Source organism: Oncorhynchus keta, chromosome 31 (assembly GCF_023373465.1).
Source record: "Oncorhynchus keta strain PuntledgeMale-10-30-2019 chromosome 31, Oket_V2, whole genome shotgun sequence".
NCBI classification, from domain to species: Eukaryota; Metazoa; Chordata; class Actinopteri; order Salmoniformes; family Salmonidae; genus Oncorhynchus; species Oncorhynchus keta.
The window spans coordinates 8547361-8566047 of NC_068451.1; the positions used below are offsets into that span (position 1 = coordinate 8547361).

Consider the following 18687-nt stretch of genomic DNA (forward strand, 5'->3'; position numbering starts at 1 on the left):
GTCTGAGTAGAGTGACAAGTGCATGGTGGATTGTCTTGAAAGTGTGTGTCCCGACTCCCTCCACCCAGGCGGGACACCCCACTACCACTTTGTCTCCCACCCACTGCAGTGTCTGAATAGAGGGACAGATATCTCGCAGCTTCTCACTGTTTCTCTAGGCTTCACTTTCCCCTCCCTCTCTCCTCCCCACCACCACTCCCCCAGCAGCCCATGGCTTCGCTGCAGTGACTCCCACAGAATAACAATGTTGCCCTATCTCACAATCCACACTGAAGGGGTGTGTGTGAGGGAACGAGGGTGGGGGAGTATACTGCTGACAAGGAAGAAATGCTGTAGGTCTGCAGACAAGCACAGCAAGTGGCTATAATGTACTTTAAGGGTGTGTGTGTGTGTGTTATCTTCCAAGCTGTTGCACCCCTAGTAGTTCACTATAACACAGTGTAACACCGTGCTAAACCTATCTAACGCCTAGCAGGGTAACCTCAACATGCTCAACACATTCTATGAGATGCATCAGCATGAAATAAATCATTTAAAATCTTACCATTGATGGAGGCAGACATGGTAATAGGACAGGAATCATTTCACAAACAAATCTAAATGGATATGAATTAGCTTGTTAGACGTTTTATCACGACCACCCTCAAAACCAATGTGATTTATTTGGATGATGATGGAAGACATAAATAGTGTTCTAATGACAAACATCATTATTAGCATTGTTGCCATGGTAAAGGCGGCGACAGTGAGGATGGTGACAGATGCTGATGATTGTGGCTGGCACGCGTTATTTGTGGATAATTATGTGTTGATGTGTGTGATGTGTATGAGAGGGAACTAGCAGCCACAGCCTGGGTGTGATGGAAATGGCAACAAGGGCAGATGACAGTGGACATGGGACAAATAAAGGGACTGAGACAGAAGGTTGGGGACTATGACAGGAAACAAGGACAGAAACAAGGGACTGGGAACAGGGACTAGTTAGTATAGACTACGACAGCGAACAGAGGACAGGAGACAGAGACCGGTAAAGGGACAGACAACTGGGAGAGGAGACATGAGGACTGGGTACTATGACAGGAGACAGGGACTGGTAAAGGGACAGACAACTGGGAGAGGAGACATGAGGACCGGGTACTACGACAGGAGAAAGAGACTGGTAAAGGGACAGACAACTGGGAGAGGAGACATGAGGACCGGGTACTACGACAGGAGACAGAGACTGGTAAAGGGACAGACAACTGGGAGAGGAGACATGAGGACTGGGTACTACGACAGGAGACAGAGACTGGTAAAGGGACAGACAACTGGGAGAGGAGACATGAGGACCGGGTACTACGACAGGAGACAGAGACTGGTAAAGGGACAGACAACTGGGAGAGGAGACATGAGGACCGGGTACTACGACAGGAGACAGAGACTGGTAAAGGGACAGACAACTGGGAGAGGAGACATGAGGACTGGGTACTATGACAGGAGACAGGGACTGGTAAAGGGACAGACAACTGGGAGAGGAGACATGAGGACCGGGTACTACGACAGGAGACAGAGACTGGTAAAGGGACAGACAACTGGGAGAGGAGACATGAGGACCGGGTACTACGACAGGAGACAGAGACTGGTAAAGGGACAGACAACTGGGAGAGGAGACATGAGGACTGGGTATGACGACAGGAGACAGGGACTGGTAAAGGGACAGACTACTGGGAGAGGAGACATGAGGACTGGGTACTATGACAGGAGACAGGGACTGGTAAAGGGACAGACAACTGGGAGAGGAGACATGAGGACCGGGTACTACGACAGGAGACAGAGACTGGTAAAGGGACAGACAACTGGGAGAGGAGACATGAGGACTGGGTATGACGACAGGAGACAGGGACTGGTAAAGGGACAGACTACTGGGAGAGGAGACATGAGGACTGGGTACTACGACACGAGACAGGGACTGGTAAAGGGACAGACAACTGGGAGAGGAGACATGAGGACCGGGTACTACGACAGGAGACAGAGACTGGTAAAGGGACAGACAACTGGGAGAGGAGACAAGAGGACTGGGTACTACGACAGGAGACAGGGACTGGTAAAGGGACAGACAACTGGGAGAGGAGACATGAGGACCGGGTACTACGACAGGAGACAGAGACTGGTAAAGGGACAGACAACTGGGAGAGAAGACAAGAGGACTGGGTACTACGACAGGAGACAGGGACTGGTAAAGGGACAGACAACTGGGAGAGGAGACAAGAGGACTGGGTACTATGACAGGAGACAGGGACTGGTAAAGGGACAGACAACTGGAAGAGGAGACAAGAGGACTGGGTCCTACGACAGGAGACAGGGACTGGTAAAGGGACAGACAACTGGAAGAGGAGACAAGAGGACTGGGTCCTACGACAGGAGACAGGGACTGGTAAAGGGACAGACAACTGGAAGAGGAGACAAGAGGACTGGGTCCTACGACAGGAGACAGGGATGGGCGCCTTACATTTGTTCTCCTTCCAGGTGACAATGGGTTCAGGTCGTCCCACCGCCAGACAGAAGAGGTATACGTTGCCCCCTTCGTTCACTGACACATCTTGGGAGATGTTGACGATTCTGGCTGGCACTGCAAGACGAAAGAGTTGGGTTTTATTGACAGTCATTACTTGACAAAAATAGAAACTAGACCTAAGCTGCCCTCCCCTCACTGTTTGCACTACCAAAAACAAGATATAAAACTGAAGTGTCAAGAATAAAAGTAAGGCGTTACAAAAATAACAATATTACCAATGACAAACACTGATTCTCTGACTACTATTATAACAAGACAAAGCTATAGAATGTTCTTCACTTTGGTGTTGAATATAGGGATGGAAACCTTCACTCAAGGTCTAGAAGTTTCTGTCTTTGGCAGTTGCCTTGTTTTTTTTCTTTTCACAGCATGACCACCGTCAAATGCTGTTTTGTTCTAAATTGCCATTCCAGTGCAGGCACTATTCATATAGTTAGAAAGATAACTAGATGGCCCTTGAATTTAAATGGCCCATTATCGTTGCTTTTAATGAGCTTGGTCATGAGGCTGTTTTTCTGCGAAGCATCTAACTACTGGATCCCATTTTTAACTATCTGGCCAGGCGAAAATACTCTCGTGATAAAGCAAAGATTGGAGCCATCGCTAACCCACCATGGCCATCACTTTTTGATGCAGAGACTCTGGGGTGTAATTATTTTGTGTGATATCGCGGCTTAGACTGAAATGTGAGGCGACTTGGAAACTAGGGAAACATGGTCATCTGTGTGCCCGTTTGCCCTGCGGATAAATGCCTCTCCTTGGCGCCTGCACTATGTGAACAGTCTGTTGGAGAGCGGCTGGCTTAGCCTTCTGGGTAATGCTGCCTGTACCCTGCCTATATATATATATATATATACATATATACACACACACACACACACACACACACACACACACACACACACACACACACACACACACACACACACACACACACACACACACACACACACACACACACACACACACACACACACACACACACACACACACACACACACACACACACACACACACACAAAGACTGCTGAAACTTTCCCAGCTCTCTCTCACTCTCTCCATCTCTACAGCAGCATGGTATGTGTGTGTATGTCTGTTGGCCAGTTGATATATACCCTAATATTTTTCATTTTTATTACACCAGTCTTGTATTATTGCGATATGCTAGTACACAAGGTACAATATACATAACAATTGACACATACAGGGAGAAAAGGTCTGCAATCCATCAGCCGAGCAGCCGGGCACCAATAAATCACGTCATTCAGGATCAGTCAAACTCTCACTCACTCCACCGTTGCCTTGACGATAGGCCCAGATCTGATCCTGCATTGTCAATTATTCAGTCAGGCAGTTGGACAGCCCCCTGTACGCCCATATGGTCTTACCAACTTACCCCAGGATCTAGCCACCCCTCTCAGTTCTGAGGTAAACTTGCATCAGTGCTAATGTATTGGCTCGAGGCACAGTTGCTAAGGACTCAGTTGGCTGCTTTCTTTACTCAGACCAAGGCTCCATCCACTGCACAACACTAACAAAGGCCTTGGGTCACTTTACATTTTTTTTGTAAAGTAAAAGTAAAGCTGTGTTTACAATTGCTGGACTAGAACCTGGAGGTGAATAAATAATCCCGTAAATAAAGTGGTACATGCCCATTACAGAACCAGGTCTAGTATGTGCTGTAAACACATTCAAATATAACAATTAAAGGGCAAATACACCTAAATATGTGTTTACTTACCCTGTAAACAAATGGATAAAGCCATGCTTTTCTTTGTTTTTCCTTGACTGCTGTCACCAAATCATAACTCACTAGCTTTCCTTGTCCAAATACCAAGTCCATATCCCCCAAATTAGCATGTTTTAAATATCCTTTGACGAATTCACCGGTATACGCAACCAACGTCAGACACTTTGGGATGATTTGGGCTTGAGATTTAAAACAATGTTTTATCCTACCCCATCCCCCCCCCCACCAGGGACTCACCTTGGACGATGAGGAAGACGTGGGCTATGCGGGGTTTGTTGCTGGCCTGGAAGCTGCAGGTGTACAGCCCCTCGTCAGCCACCTCCACCCTCTCTATCTGGATGGAGAAGTCACTGGTGTTACTGTTGACCAGCGACACCCGTCTGTCCAGCGACCACTTGTCTGTCCCCGCAAACAGGATGTTTGAGCGGTTCAACCACGCCTTGTGGGTCACCTCCTCGTCGATTTTACACCTTCGAGATAAGAGGGGGAGAAAACAGGGGATAAGACAGGACCCAGATAATGTGTTAATAATCATTTAACTTGAATAGTGCTTTTCATTACAGAAAATAATCTGAAAGCCAAACAAAGAAACAACACGTTACAATTTAGATGGTAGAGATGGATATTGAATGTCTCTATTCGGCATGGGATGAAAGGCTGGGAGATTTTTTATTTATTTATTTCTTTTTTTTCTTTTTACCATTATTTAACCAGACAAGTCAGTTAAAAACACATTCTTATTTTCAATAACTGCCTGTTCAGGGGCAGAACGACAGATTTGCAGAACAACAGATTTGCACCTTGTCAGCTCGGGGGTTTGAACTCGCAACCTTCCGGTTACTAGTCCAACGCTCTAACCACTAGGCTACGCTGCCGCCCGTTTGGATTGGAAAGGCAGTGTAGCTTCAGGGGGGCATCAATAGAATAGCCAGACATAAACAAAGAAAGTCTGACAAACAGGCGCTTTATCAGTGCACCACATCTGCCTTTCCTCCATATGACCCGCTCTTCTGTAAGTACTGGTCCTCCATTTCCTGGGTGATGCCGCGGCTGCTGAAAAGTGCCCGAAAAGCCACCACATCTTGGCAGTGGTTAAGAACGGTCCCTGAGCCTCTTCTGCCATCGCTGGACACAGCATGTTGTAATTCTTCCCGGCAAATGAAACAATAAAGCCGGGGCTGTATTATTTGAATTCAAACAGCCTGTTAGCTTGCTAACTGTAAGACAAAAATATGACTTTTCATGGCAACTCTGAGAGTCAAGACAACAAGATGTAAGTGATCAACCCTCACAGCAGTCAAACCCCAAAATAATAATAAAAAAATGCCACAATTTTGTTTTTTGAAAGTACAAAAGTACAATATTTACAGAGATTGGCTTGATGGGCACTTCTTACCTACCACACGGTTAAGCTGCTCCCACAACAGCTCAATAGGGTTGAGATCCGGTGACTGTGCTGGCCACTCCATTATAGACAGAATACCAGCTGACTGCTTCTTCCCTAAATAGTTATTGCATAGTTTGGAGCTGTGCTTTGGGTCAGTGTCCTGTTGTCGGAGGAAATTGGCTCCAGTTAAGCGCTGTCCATAAGGTACGGCATGGCGTTGCAAAATAGTCATAGTCTTCAAGTTGAATTTTACCCTGTACAAATCTCCCACTTTACCACCACCAAAGCACACCCAGACCATCACATTGCCTTCACCATGCTTGACAGATGGCGTCAAGCACTCCTCCAGCATCTTTACATTTTTTCTGTGTCTCAGGAATGATCTTCTTTGTGATCCGAACACCTCAATCTTAGATTCGTCTGTCCACATAACACCTTTTTCCAATCTTCCTCTGTCCAGTGCTTATGTTATTTTGCCCATCTTAATCTTTTATTTTTATTGGCCAGTCTGAGATATGGCTTTTTCTTTGCAACTCTGCCTAGAACGTCAGCATCCCGGAGTCGCCTCTTCACAGTCATTGAGACTGGTGTTTTGAGGGTACTATTTAATGAAGCTGAGAGTTGAGGACTTGTGAGGTGCCTGTTTCCCAAACTAGACACACTAATGTACTTGTCCTCTTGCTCAGTTGCGCACCGGGGCCTCCCACTCCTCTTTCTATTCTGGTTAGGGCCAGTTTGCGCTGTTTTGTGAAGGGAGTAGTACACAGCGTTGTACAAGATCTTCAGTTTCTTGGCAATTTCTCGCATGGAATAGCCTTCATTTCTCAGAACAAGAATAGTAAAATTAATCTTTAAAAAGGAAGGCTATGACTCTATTTTGCAACGCCATGCTGTACCTTGTGGACAGTGCTTAATTGGAGCCAAAAGAATACAGACACTGGACAAAGGCTCTCTGCCTAGAACGTCAGCATCCCGGAGGTCGCCTCTTCACTGTTGACGTGGAGACTTGTGTTTTGCGGGTACTATTTAATGATGCTACCAGTTGAGGACTTGTGAGGCGTCTGTTTCTCAAACTAGACACTCTAATGTACTTGTCCTCTTGCTCAGTTGTGCACCGGGGCCTCCCACTCCTCTTTCTATTCTGTTAGAGCCAGTTTGCGCTGTTCTGTGAAGGGAGTAGTACACAGCGTCGTACGAGATCTTCAGAACAAGAATAGACTGATGAGTTTCAGAAGAAAGGTCTTTGTTTCTGGCCATTTTGAGCCTGTAATCGAACCCACAAATGCTGATGCTCCAGATACTAGTCTAAAGAAGGCAAGTTTTATTGCTTCTTTAATCAGGACAACAGTTTTCAGCTGTGCTAACATAATTTCAAAAAGGTTTTCTAATCATCAATTAGCCTTTAAAATGATAAACTTGGATTAGCTAACACAACGTGTCATTGGAAGACGGTGATGGTTGCTGATAATGGGCCTCTGTACGCCTATATAGATATTCCATAACAAATCTGCCGTTTCCAGCTACAATAGTCATTTACAACATTAACAATGTCTACACTGTATTTCTGATCAATTTTACATTATTATAATGGACAAAAAAATATGCTTTTCCTTTCAAAAACAAGGACATTTCTAAGTGACCCCAAACTTTTGAAAGGTAGTGTACATACTGTTTATTGAGGTGAGTCTGTATGTGCTTATGTATGAACAAAGATAACATATACCTTTTTGAGGAGGAGCAGAAGTGAACCCTGGAACCCCAAAGAACGTCCGAAGCGTTTGAAAACAACAGCTGTTCCGTTGCCACTGGAAACGGCTAGCTAACTTAGTAGTTGTTTTCTCAAGGTCAAAATTACAACAAGACAGTCGTGAAGAGGGCACGACAAAACCTATTCCCCCTCAGGAGACTGAAAAGATTTGGCATGGGTCCTCAGATCCTCAAAAGGTTCTACAGCTGCACCATCGAGAGCATCATGACTGATTTCATCACTGCCTGGTATGGCAACTGCTTGGCCTCCGACCGCAAGGCATTACAGAGGGTAATGCGTACGGCCCAGTACGTCACTGGGGCCAAGCTTCCTGCCATTCAGGACCTCTATACCAGGCAGTGTCAGAGGAAGGCCCTAAAAATTGTCAAAGACTCCAGCCACCCTGTTCTCTCTGCTACCGTACGGCAAGGAGGTACCGGAGCGCCAAGTCTAGGTCCAAGAGGCTTCGAATCAGCTTCTAGCCCAAGCCATAAGACTCCTGAACATCTTATCAAATGGTTACCCAGACTATTTGCATTGCCCACCCCCCACCGCCTCTTTTACACAGCTGCTAGTTTCTGTTATTATTTAAACATAGTCACTTTAATAACTCTACCTACATGTAAACTGTAAGCCTGTCTTTCAAAGATAATTAGTAAAAATCCAAATAACTTGCATATACTTGCATATAGCCTCCATTACACCACTGGCCCTCTGTGTTTTACTAAAAAGTGTACTCTCCTCCATGAGTCCACTGGTATTGCTGCTGCTGTCTTTTCAGCATCATTACCCTGTCACACACTGAAGGCCTAGGTCCAATAGGTTGGCCACTGTGCAAACATGTTGATAATACAGTGCATTCGGAAAGTATTCAGGCCCCTTCCCTTTTTCACATTTTGTTACGTTACAACCTTATTCTCAAATGGATTAAAACATTTTTTTTAAATCCTCATCGATCTAAATACAATATCCCATAATGACAAAGTGAAAACAGGTTTTAGGAAGTTTTGCAAATGTATTAAAAATATAAAACAGAAATGCCCTTTGTTATGAGACTAGAAATGGAGCTCAGGTGCAACCTGTTTCCCTTGATCATCCTTGATATGTTTCTAAGACTTGATTGGAGTCCACCTGCGGTACATTTAATTGATTGTACATGATTTGAAAAGGCACTGTCACGCCCTGACCACAGAGAGCTGTTTATTCTCTATGTTGGTTGGGGTTGTGATAGTGACTAGGGCGGGTCATCTAGGTGATTAATGGTTTATGTTGGCCTGGTATGGTTCCCAATCAGAGACAGCTGTTTCCTCATTGTGCTTGGTGGGATCTTGTCTACAGATAGTGCACACCAGTAGCTCCACGTTTCATTTGTGCGTTATTGTTTTGTTCGGTGAGTTTTGATTTATTAAAATATGTGGAACTCTACGCACGCTGCACCTTGGTCCAATCATTTAGACGAGCGTGACAGGCACCCACCTGTCTATTTAAGATCTCACAGTTGACAGTGCATGTCAAAGCAAAAACCAAGCCATGAGGTCGAAGGAATTGCTCATTGAGCTCTGAGACAGGATTGTGTCGAGGCACAAATCTGGAGACGGGTGCCAAAAAATGTCTGCAGCATTGAATGTCCCCAAGAACACAGTGGCCTCCATCATTCTTAAATGGAAGAAATTTGGAACTACCAAGACTCTTCCTAGAGCTGGCCGCCCAACCAAACTGAGCAATCAGGGGAGAAGGGCCTTGGTCAGGGAGGTGACCATCGCTGCAGCACTCTACCAAATAGATCTTTATGGTAGAGTGGCCAGATGGAAGCTACTCCTCAGTAAAAGGCACATGACAGCCTGCTTGGAGTTTGCCAAAAGGCACTTAAAAGACTCTCAGACCACGAGAAACAAGCTTCTCTTGAACCCGATCGAACATCTCTGGAGAGACCTGAAAATAGCTGTGCAGCGACGCTCCCCATCCAACCTGACAGAGCTTGAGAGGATCTGCAGAGAAGAATGAGAGAAATTCCCCAAATGCATGTGTGCCAAGCTTGTAGCGTCATACCCATAAGACTCAAGGCTGTAATCACTGCCAAAGGTGCCTTTACAAAATACTGAGTAAAGGGTCTGAATACTTTTTTTAAATACATTTGCTAAAATGTCTAAAAACCTGTTTTTGCTTTGTCATTATGGGGTATTGTGTCTAAATTGATGAGACAAAATAAGATTAGGGCTGTAACGTAACAAAATGTGAAAAAAATCAAGGGTTCTTAATACTTTACGAATGCACTATATAGACTGTTCAGGTATTAATGTTCTAAAAAAGGAGTGAATATATTTGGCCTGGCAATGCGGTTTTGTACGCTTACTGAATGGAAGCCGATAATTATGAGTTTTTCACTCCGCTGGTCTCGGGCTGGTTTCAGGAAGAAATTAAGAGTCCTCACTGTCCGAGACCGAGTCAAGACAGAACACAAATGTATCCGACAGTGAGACAAGACCGAGACACTCAAAATGAGGTCTCGAGACCGTCTCGAGTACTACAACACTGACTCAAACGTTAGCTTGATCTAATAGCTTGATCTTTTTTTATGTGAAAGGTTTTTTAATCTGTTTTGCTATTGGGACTGGGCATCAGACTCTAGTGATCGGTTTTCAATTCACTAACACTGAAATATGGTGAGTTGGGATGTTATCAGAAACTTTGAAATTGAAACAAGCATGGTAACAAGCATTCCCCCCTTATCTCAGCTCACTGGTCACCATAGCAGCACCCACCTGTAGCACGTGCTCCAACAGGTATATCTCTCTGGTCACCCCCAAAACAAATTTTTCCTTTGTCCGCCTCTCCTTCCAGTTCTCTGCTGCAAATGACTGGAACGAACTACAAAAATCTCTGAAACTGGAAACACTTATCTCCCTTACTAGCTTTAAGCACCAGCAGCTCACAGATTACTGCACCTGTACATAGCCCATCTATAATTTAGCCCAAACAACTACCTCTCCCCCTACTGTATTTATTTATTTATTTTGCTCCTTTGCACCATTTATTTGTATTTCTACTTTGCACATTCTTCCATTGCAAAACTACCATTCCAGTGTTTTACTTGCTATATTGTATTTACTTTGCCACCATGGCCTTTTTTTGCCTTTACCTCACTTATCTCACCTAATTTGCTCACATTGTTTATAGACTTATTTTTCTACTGTATTATTGACTCTGTTTGTTTTACTCCATGTTTAACTCTGTGTTGTTGTATGTGTCAAACTGCGTTGCTTTATGTTGGCCAGGTCGCAATTGTAAATGAGAACTTCTCAACTTGCCTACCTGGTTAAATAAAGTAAAATAAAATAAAAAATTCAAATAAAACATTTGTTGTTACACCCCTGTAATTACAGACTGCAATTACCACCAGTTACATGTTAAAATACAGTGTAACTATAAATTATTACAATTGTTTAGAATACTTGTTACCGCGTAATTACATATGTAATTACACTTTAATAGGGACCCCTTAAGATAAAGTGTTACCGTCTTTTTCATTAGACAATTAATGAGGCTAGCCATGTTGATGGATACCAGATTTGACTGTTACAGCTACTGTACATGTTTCATGAAATGGATTAGTGCAAGCCCTACCCTTGAAATGAAGGTTGGCCTTAAAGTTGCAATATGCAGAAATTACTCCGCCATTTTCTGGTTGCCAAGATTCTAATAGTTTACCTAATTTCAGTTTATGTGACAAAACAAGCAGTATAGAGATTCATTATACCATCTAAACCGCTATGAAATATATTTTAAATAACCAAAAATATTTTATTTTCAGCTTTTTGAAATTAGTGTACAAAACCAAAAGCAAAAGATGCAAAAACGACTAAGCAAGCATAGAAATAGAGCACATATACCGCTTCTTAGACTTGCTTTGCTTTCAAAGCAAATGACAGATCTATAACTCAAATTCCTATCGGATTTTGGTCAAGTCGCAAATATCACTATCATGAGGGAGTGCAGAAAGGAATATTTTAAGGTTCATTTGAATTCATTTCAAATGACATTTTGATCATCTTGTTGTAATTATATGCGTTTGTATAATAGTTTTGTAAACAAACCACTAGCTAGGTCTCGTAATGTGAGGTTGATAATACATACCAAGCACAAGGTAGCGGTTCATTAAAAAAATCCAGTATGTTTCTTAATTGAAACTACGTGGGAAATACACCTGGGTAAAATATAGTTGTGTTTGGAGGAAGCTTATGAAGAGCTAGAAGAGACAGATTGGTGAGGGGTGAGAGGGGCTGAAAGTGGTAATTACTGCTGCTACCTAACTTTTGATGTAAACAATGTGGCCGTCAAACATTGGACTTGTAGGCGAGCTACATTTAGTTTAGTTATATTGTTGGCTGTTGTGAGAGAAATGTATTTATCCAGCTGGCTAACAAGGTAAGTGGATCTTTCTCTACCTTCACATCCAGCTAGCTCTGTATAAGATATGCATATTATTAGTAGATTTGGATAGAAAACACTCTGAAGTTTCTAAAACTGTTTGAATCATGTCTGTGAGTATAACAGAACTTATGTAGCAGGCAAAACCCCGAGGACTAACAATTCTGATTTTTTATTTTTTAGGTCACTGCCTATTCAATGAGTTTTCATTGGGGAACTAGATTTCTACGGCACTTGTTTGCAGTTCCTACTACTTCCACTGGATGTCACCAGTCTTTGGAAAATGGTTGAGGTTATTCCTTTGTGAAATTAAGAAGTACGGCCATCTTGAAATAGTGTAACACTGTTGAGAGTTGGGCAAGACTAAAAAAGTAGCGTTAGTATGTTGTTGTCCTGTATTGAAAACAGATGGACCCTTCTTCAATTTGATCGATTATTATTGTTTAAAAATACCTAAAGTTGTATTACAAAAGTAGTTTGAAATGTTTTGGCAAAGTTTACAGGTAAGTTTTGAGATATTTTGTAGTGACGTTGCGCAAATTGGAAGCTGTTTTTTTTCTGGATCTAACACGCCAAATAAATGGACATTTTGGATATATATGGACGGAATTAATCGAACAAAAGGACCATTTGTGATGTTTATGGACATATTGGAGTGCCAACAAAAGAAGCTCGTCAAAGGTAAGGCATGATTTATATTTTATTTCTGCGTTTTGTGTAGCGCCTGTAGGGTTGAAATATTATTTTTCTCTTTGTTTACTGTTGTGCTATCATCAGATAATAGCCGAAAAAGCCTTTTTGACATGTTGGCTGGATTCACCACGAGTGTAGCTTTAATTTGGTATATTACATGTGTGATTTAATGAAAGTTTGAATTTTATAGCATTTTATTTGAATTTGGCGCTCTGCATTTTCCCTGGCAATTGGCCAGGTGGGACATTTGCGTCCCCCCTATCCCAGAGAGGCTAACAAGGTAAGTGGATCTTTCTCTACCTTCACATCGTGCTAGCTCTGTGGTTATTTGCAGTGCTAGTGAAATGGAAAATAAATGTTGCTTGATGATTTTGTTTTGTTGATCTGGTAGCATGAAGTCAATGTGTTTATACAACTAATTTGTTCTGGTTTTTGGTTAAACTTTTAATTTTATGCTAGCTACTGTAGTCAATTAACTAGCTAGCTAGTCAATAATGGCGCTGGGCAGACGTCAATTTAACATCTATTCCACGTTGGTTAAGGGTAATTTCATTTAATTGATGTGGAAACAACGTTGATTCAACCAGTGTGTGGTTCATCTCTTGGTTGTGCGTGCAAACAGAACATGTTATTGTTTAAACATTTGAAAAGGTCTAGAGTAGATTAGTAATAGTTTTTCAGGGGTAAGTTTTTCACTGGGTAAGTTCATTCCAAGTGAAATCTCCACCTACATGTACTCCAGGCACCGGGTAATGCAAAGCAAACTCGCCCACTCCTTTGTCTACTCTATTTTCTTTAATATACAAGACTTTCTTGAAAACCATATTTTACCTCAATGTAACTACCCTGGTTATATACACTGAGTGTACAAAGCAATAGGAACACCTTCCTAATATTGAGTTGCACACCCTTTTGCCCTCAGAACAGCCTCAATTTGTCGGGGGATGGATTCTACAAGGTGTCGAAAGCGTTCCACAGGGATGCTGGCCCATGTTGAGTCCAATGCTTCCCGCAGTTGTCCTTTGGGTGATACCATTCTTGATACACATGGGAAATTGTTTAGCGTGAAAAACCCAGCAGCGTTGCAGTTCTTGACACACTCAAACCAGTGCGCCTGGCACCTACTACCATAACCCAAAGGCATTTAAATATTCTGTGTTACCCATTCACTCTCTGAATGGCACACATAAACAATTCATGTCTCAGTTGTCTCAAAGCTTAAAAATCCTTCTTTCACCTGTCTCCTCCCCTTCATCTACACTGATTGAAGCAGATTTAACAAGTGACATCAATAAGGGATCATAGCTTTCACCTTTTCACTGTACAATCAGTCTATACGTATATATGAATACAAATATTATTTAGAGTTTGGAATGTAATTTTCCTAGTTGCTGAACTAGAAATGTTTTTGTGACAGTATGACTACAGTACTGTCCTTCATCACTAGATGTCCTTACAAGCTTCAGCTGGGGACCAGGCCAGGAGAGGATAAGCCTGAGTGCTTATGTTTAATTGATGTGGCCAGGGTAAAAAAAAAAATCTCTGTGAGGTAGATCACATGGCCTCCAGTGAATAGGCCAGTGATATTACCTTTAATCGCCCAATGAAGAGATGAGCCTGTAAGTATGAAAGGGCATCATATATCAACTACAGGAGCCTGACAGTGGTCTATGGTTCTAGGGCTAGGCAATATGAGATGACAGTGGTCTATGGTTCTAGGGCTAGGCAATATGAGATGACAGTGGTCTATGGTTCTAGGGCTAGGCAATATGAGATGACAGTGGTCTATGGTTCTAGGGCTAGGCAATATGAGATGACAGTGGTCTATGGTTCTAGGGCTAGGCAATATGAGATGACAGTGGTCTATGGTTCTAGGGCTAGGCAATATGAGATGACAGTGGTCTATGGTTCTAGGGCTAGGCAATATGAGATGACAGTGGTCTATGGTTCTAGGGCTAGGCAATATGAGATGACAGTGGTCTATGGTTCTAGGGCTAGGCAATATGAGATGACAGTGGTCTATGGTTCTAGGGCTAGGCAATATGAGATGACAGTGGTCTATGGTTCTAGGGCTAGGCAATATGAGATGACAGTGGTCTATGGTTCTAGGGCTAGGCAATATGAGATGACAGTGAGGGTGACCAGATTTGGAATGACACCTGACAGCGGGTTAAATAGTTAAAATGTTGATTGACAGTAGGCTTTTATGAAGGCCTCAGAGTCCAGGATATTGACAAAATATTCTGAAGAACATTTTTCCCCCTAGTTGGTGTAAAGCTCACAAGGTTTTTATGACAGTGAATTGGCAATTAAGTCAGCATGATGAGAGGAGGGAAAAAAACAACAATTTGAACATGTAATTAGTAGGTGCAGGTGTAGGATCAAAGAGTTACCTCAGAATGATGCTCTCTCCTTCCAGCACTGTAATGTTGTCGGGCAGGTGGCCGAATTCAGCTCCGTGCACACTTGGCCCTGCCAAGGAAAATGAGAGAAGAGAGGGAGGAGGGTGAGCATGATGCTGTTGTAACAACAACAGACGGTCCATTCGGATTCTCAATCCCCAAATCCCCTGGTTGGCATCTCAGCCGCCGTGGTGCTGAGTACCTCATTGATCCAGGTCAGGCTGGATGTGTTTGGCGGTTGACTTAGTTATTTGTGATGGGAAAGTCAGAAATATACAAACAAAGGTGTTGTCGCTTATGCACTGACCCCCTGTATTATTTGAATAATGATTTGGTTCACCCCCCCCCCACACCATGTGTGTGTGTGTCTCATTGAACCATCGTTGATAATGAGCCGGGGGAAGAGGAGGATTCACGCAGGGGCGTCGGAGCGTGAAATGAAGGGACACCAACGGCAACCGGAGGGATGCGTACAGTGAGACTCACCCTGCCTACAAATAGACACACGCACACTCACCAAGACAGTCACACAAGCGCACGCAAACACACACTACCACAGAAATGAAACTAAATGAAAAACTGGGGTTGATATGATATGTGGGGCATCGTCTGTCTATGAAAATGCCCTTTTTTTGTTACAAATTTAACCAGATCCATGCATAAAACACATTCACTGATAATGACTAACTTTATAGAAAATTAACACAGGTCTCATAAACAATATCTCTAGCACGAGCCCACGTGCTAGTGAGTAGCCAGCTAATCTTTAGCCAACTAACTAACTAGCCAACTTTAGCTAGAAACCAAGGTAGAACAGTTGAATGGTTATGAACACATCGTTCTGTCCCTCTCCAACTGTTTGAATTAGCATGCTAGCCTGTCTACCTTGTTCAGATGTTGAAATCAAGTGGCCTAACTTATTTCTCAGAATGGGAACGAGTTTCCAATTCCTTATGTAATAGTGTTGGATGCTTTTTGCACAGTTATAAAACACAGACTAGACAGCTAGTATAACAGTCTTTGGCTAAAATGTTACTAGTGGTACATGCTACCGCAATGCCACGTGTGACAGACTGAGCATTTCTTTTCCAGAATCAATGTTCATTGATACTCCCGTTTTGGAAGTGTTCGCTCTGCACGCAATTTGAGGAGTTGAGACCTAAAAAGGGTATCAATGGAAAGGTTCATTTCTCCTCTACTACAGTAAAATAATGTCTCAATGTGTTTCGGTGTCCATATGATCGATTATGTTAGACCACTCTGCAAATACAGAGTTGAAACAATAGTGTGTGATTGCAGCCAGCAATTCGGGGCATTCCCATGGGTTCCTGCAATCGAGCATGCCATCTTCATGCTTGTGTGACACTTGATGTTCTGGATTTCCCCTGATAGTCTATGCGATTCAAATGTGGGTGAAGAGGCGTCTACCGATGTCCTAGCTAGCTACCAGTGTCGCCCCCACATCCCGCCCGTCGTGTTCTGGAGTCCTCCTAGCTACATAGCTAGCACACAGTGTCCTTCGCCCCCACTTCCCACCCGTCGTGTTCTGGAGTCCTCCTAGCTACATAGCTAGCACACAGTGTCCTTCGCCCCCACTTCCCACCCGTCGTGTTCTGGAGTCCTCCTAGCTACATAGCTAGCACACAGTGTCCTTCGCTCCCACTTGCCCGAAGACCTGCCCTTGCTGTCTTTAACAGAGCTGTGGGAAATCAGTGCCTGACAGGTGGGAGCGAAGGACACTGTCTAGCTGTGTCCTAGCTATCGTTAGCTAGCTAGCTACCTATCCAGTCCTAGCAAAACAATGTACCAATAGAATTATAAAGAGGTGTTCCTGCAGGTGCAGGAATTAGACTTGGACGGTATACCGTATATACCTTATACACAGGTATTTATTTGGAAATAGTCACAGGATGGTTTTTCACTACCGCCAATAACGTTGAAACTACTTCTTTCGTGTTTCTCTATACATTTGAATATTTGTGTCTACTTTTTTAAAAGTAAATACCTGCAGTCAACTTGTGCAATATGTTAGAAATGAAAGCAGACTGTGTTCATCATTACACCTGTCACATTATTTTACATTATGAAGCGTACCATAGTTCTCCAGAACAGATGAGACAATCACATGTTTGTTTGTAACTTGCACAACTGGAGAAAGTGGGAGCAGGTGAGTCCAGCTGTGTGTTGACAGAGGTCACGTTTTATATTGAAAGTCAACTGTGTTATTTTTGCTTCTCAATGAACATAAAGAGTGATCAGGGACTTGCAACTACAGTTTTCCTTCGTCAGAAAATAGGCTCATTTTCATTACATGACAACAGAAGTGCAACGCTATTCGGCTGGCAGCCACACAAGTAGGCTAAATGAGCTTACAAGGAAAAACACATGTATTCTTTTGCAAAAACGATGCATGGCAATCGTATGTCTGTTTATCATATAAAGAATGTAGCCAGCTACATTTTCTAATGTTCTTCTTAAAGTTAATTTAGCATTTTACTGGAGAAAAGTAGACTAGCTACACCTAGAAAAGTACCAAAGAAAAGTAGCTAAACATCAGTCAGAACACTGTCTGCTGATAGAATGCCCGTTTGTGAATTCTCATCCAATTTGGGAAGTGCAACTGAGGCACAAAAGGAGTCTGATTCCGAGCAGAAATTACAATAAAAAGCATTTTAGATCTGCGTTTATGGTGGTGGAAGCAAGATATTTCTTATGCATTTTATATATTTTTTGCTGTATGAAAAACAAATAATTCTGTATTAACACGATCCCTAAGTTTAACTTGCTAGTTATCTAAGTAGCTGAATTAATAAAGTGATGGTGAATCATATTGTGTTGGCTTTCTGCTGTATTCAAGAAGTCAAAGCCCTTTGGATGAGTTATCATTACAACTGCCACTGCTATTTTAAAATGTCCTTGCATTTTCTCTACTTCTCGAGCAGAGCAGGCAGGCAGGTTGCCCTAGCGACTCCAGAGTCCTCACAGACCGTGTGTATGCTGCTCCAGAGTCAGTACTGTTCATTTACACAATATCTCTCGATCACAATCACTTGTAAATGTCCAAACTCGCCAAAAATGACATTCGATAGCTCCTGCCTATATATATATATATAACTTTATGAGCTGGACTGCCTGTCTTTGCAATTTGTTTCTTTTTTCATATGCGCTCGTTAGTATATTTGCTGGGCTTTGTGTGTGTGTGTGTGTGTGCGACAACATGTAGACATAAATGCTCATAAAAAAATTATAAATAATTTGATTCTTGTGATACAGACATTTGGAATACCGTCTTAAAACATAAATTCTAATTAATTAAATGAATTCTATATAACACCCAGCCCTAAAGCGCTTGTATTTTCAAAATGACTCGGCTACAGTCGTCTTGAAGCTTCCCTTCCTTGAATTATATTTTGTAAATGTGCATCAACTGACTCTGCAAACAAAGATAACAACAGCCATACAGTGCTATCTTAGCAGTGACATACTGAGGCAGGTCTACACTCAAATCAAATCAAATGTATTTATAAAGCCCTTCTTACATCAGCTGATGTCACAAAGTGCTGTACAGAAACCCAGCCTAAAACCCCAAACAGTAAGCAATGCAGGTGTAGAAGCACGGTGGCTAGGAAAAACTCCCTAGAAAGGCCAGAACCTAGGAAGAAACCTAGAGAGGAACCAGGCTATGATGGGTGGCCAGTCCTCTTCTGGCTGTTCCGGGTGGAGATT

General features: G+C 42.8%; 1 protein-coding gene across 2 annotated transcripts in view; it reads right to left on the bottom strand.

The window, feature by feature from the left end:
* Positions 1-18687, bottom strand: part of LOC118364315 (igLON family member 5) — a 165754-nt gene that overhangs the window by 23471 nt on the left and 123596 nt on the right. For both annotated transcript variants that reach the window (XM_035745764.2, XM_052489451.1), the window contains exons 2-4: positions 14953-15031; positions 4542-4774; positions 2489-2608 (exon numbers count right to left, since the gene is read on the bottom strand). In XM_035745764.2, coding sequence (XP_035601657.1) covers positions 2489-2608; positions 4542-4774; positions 14953-15031 — 432 coding nt within the window. The remainder of the gene's footprint in view (positions 1-2488; positions 2609-4541; positions 4775-14952; positions 15032-18687) is intronic.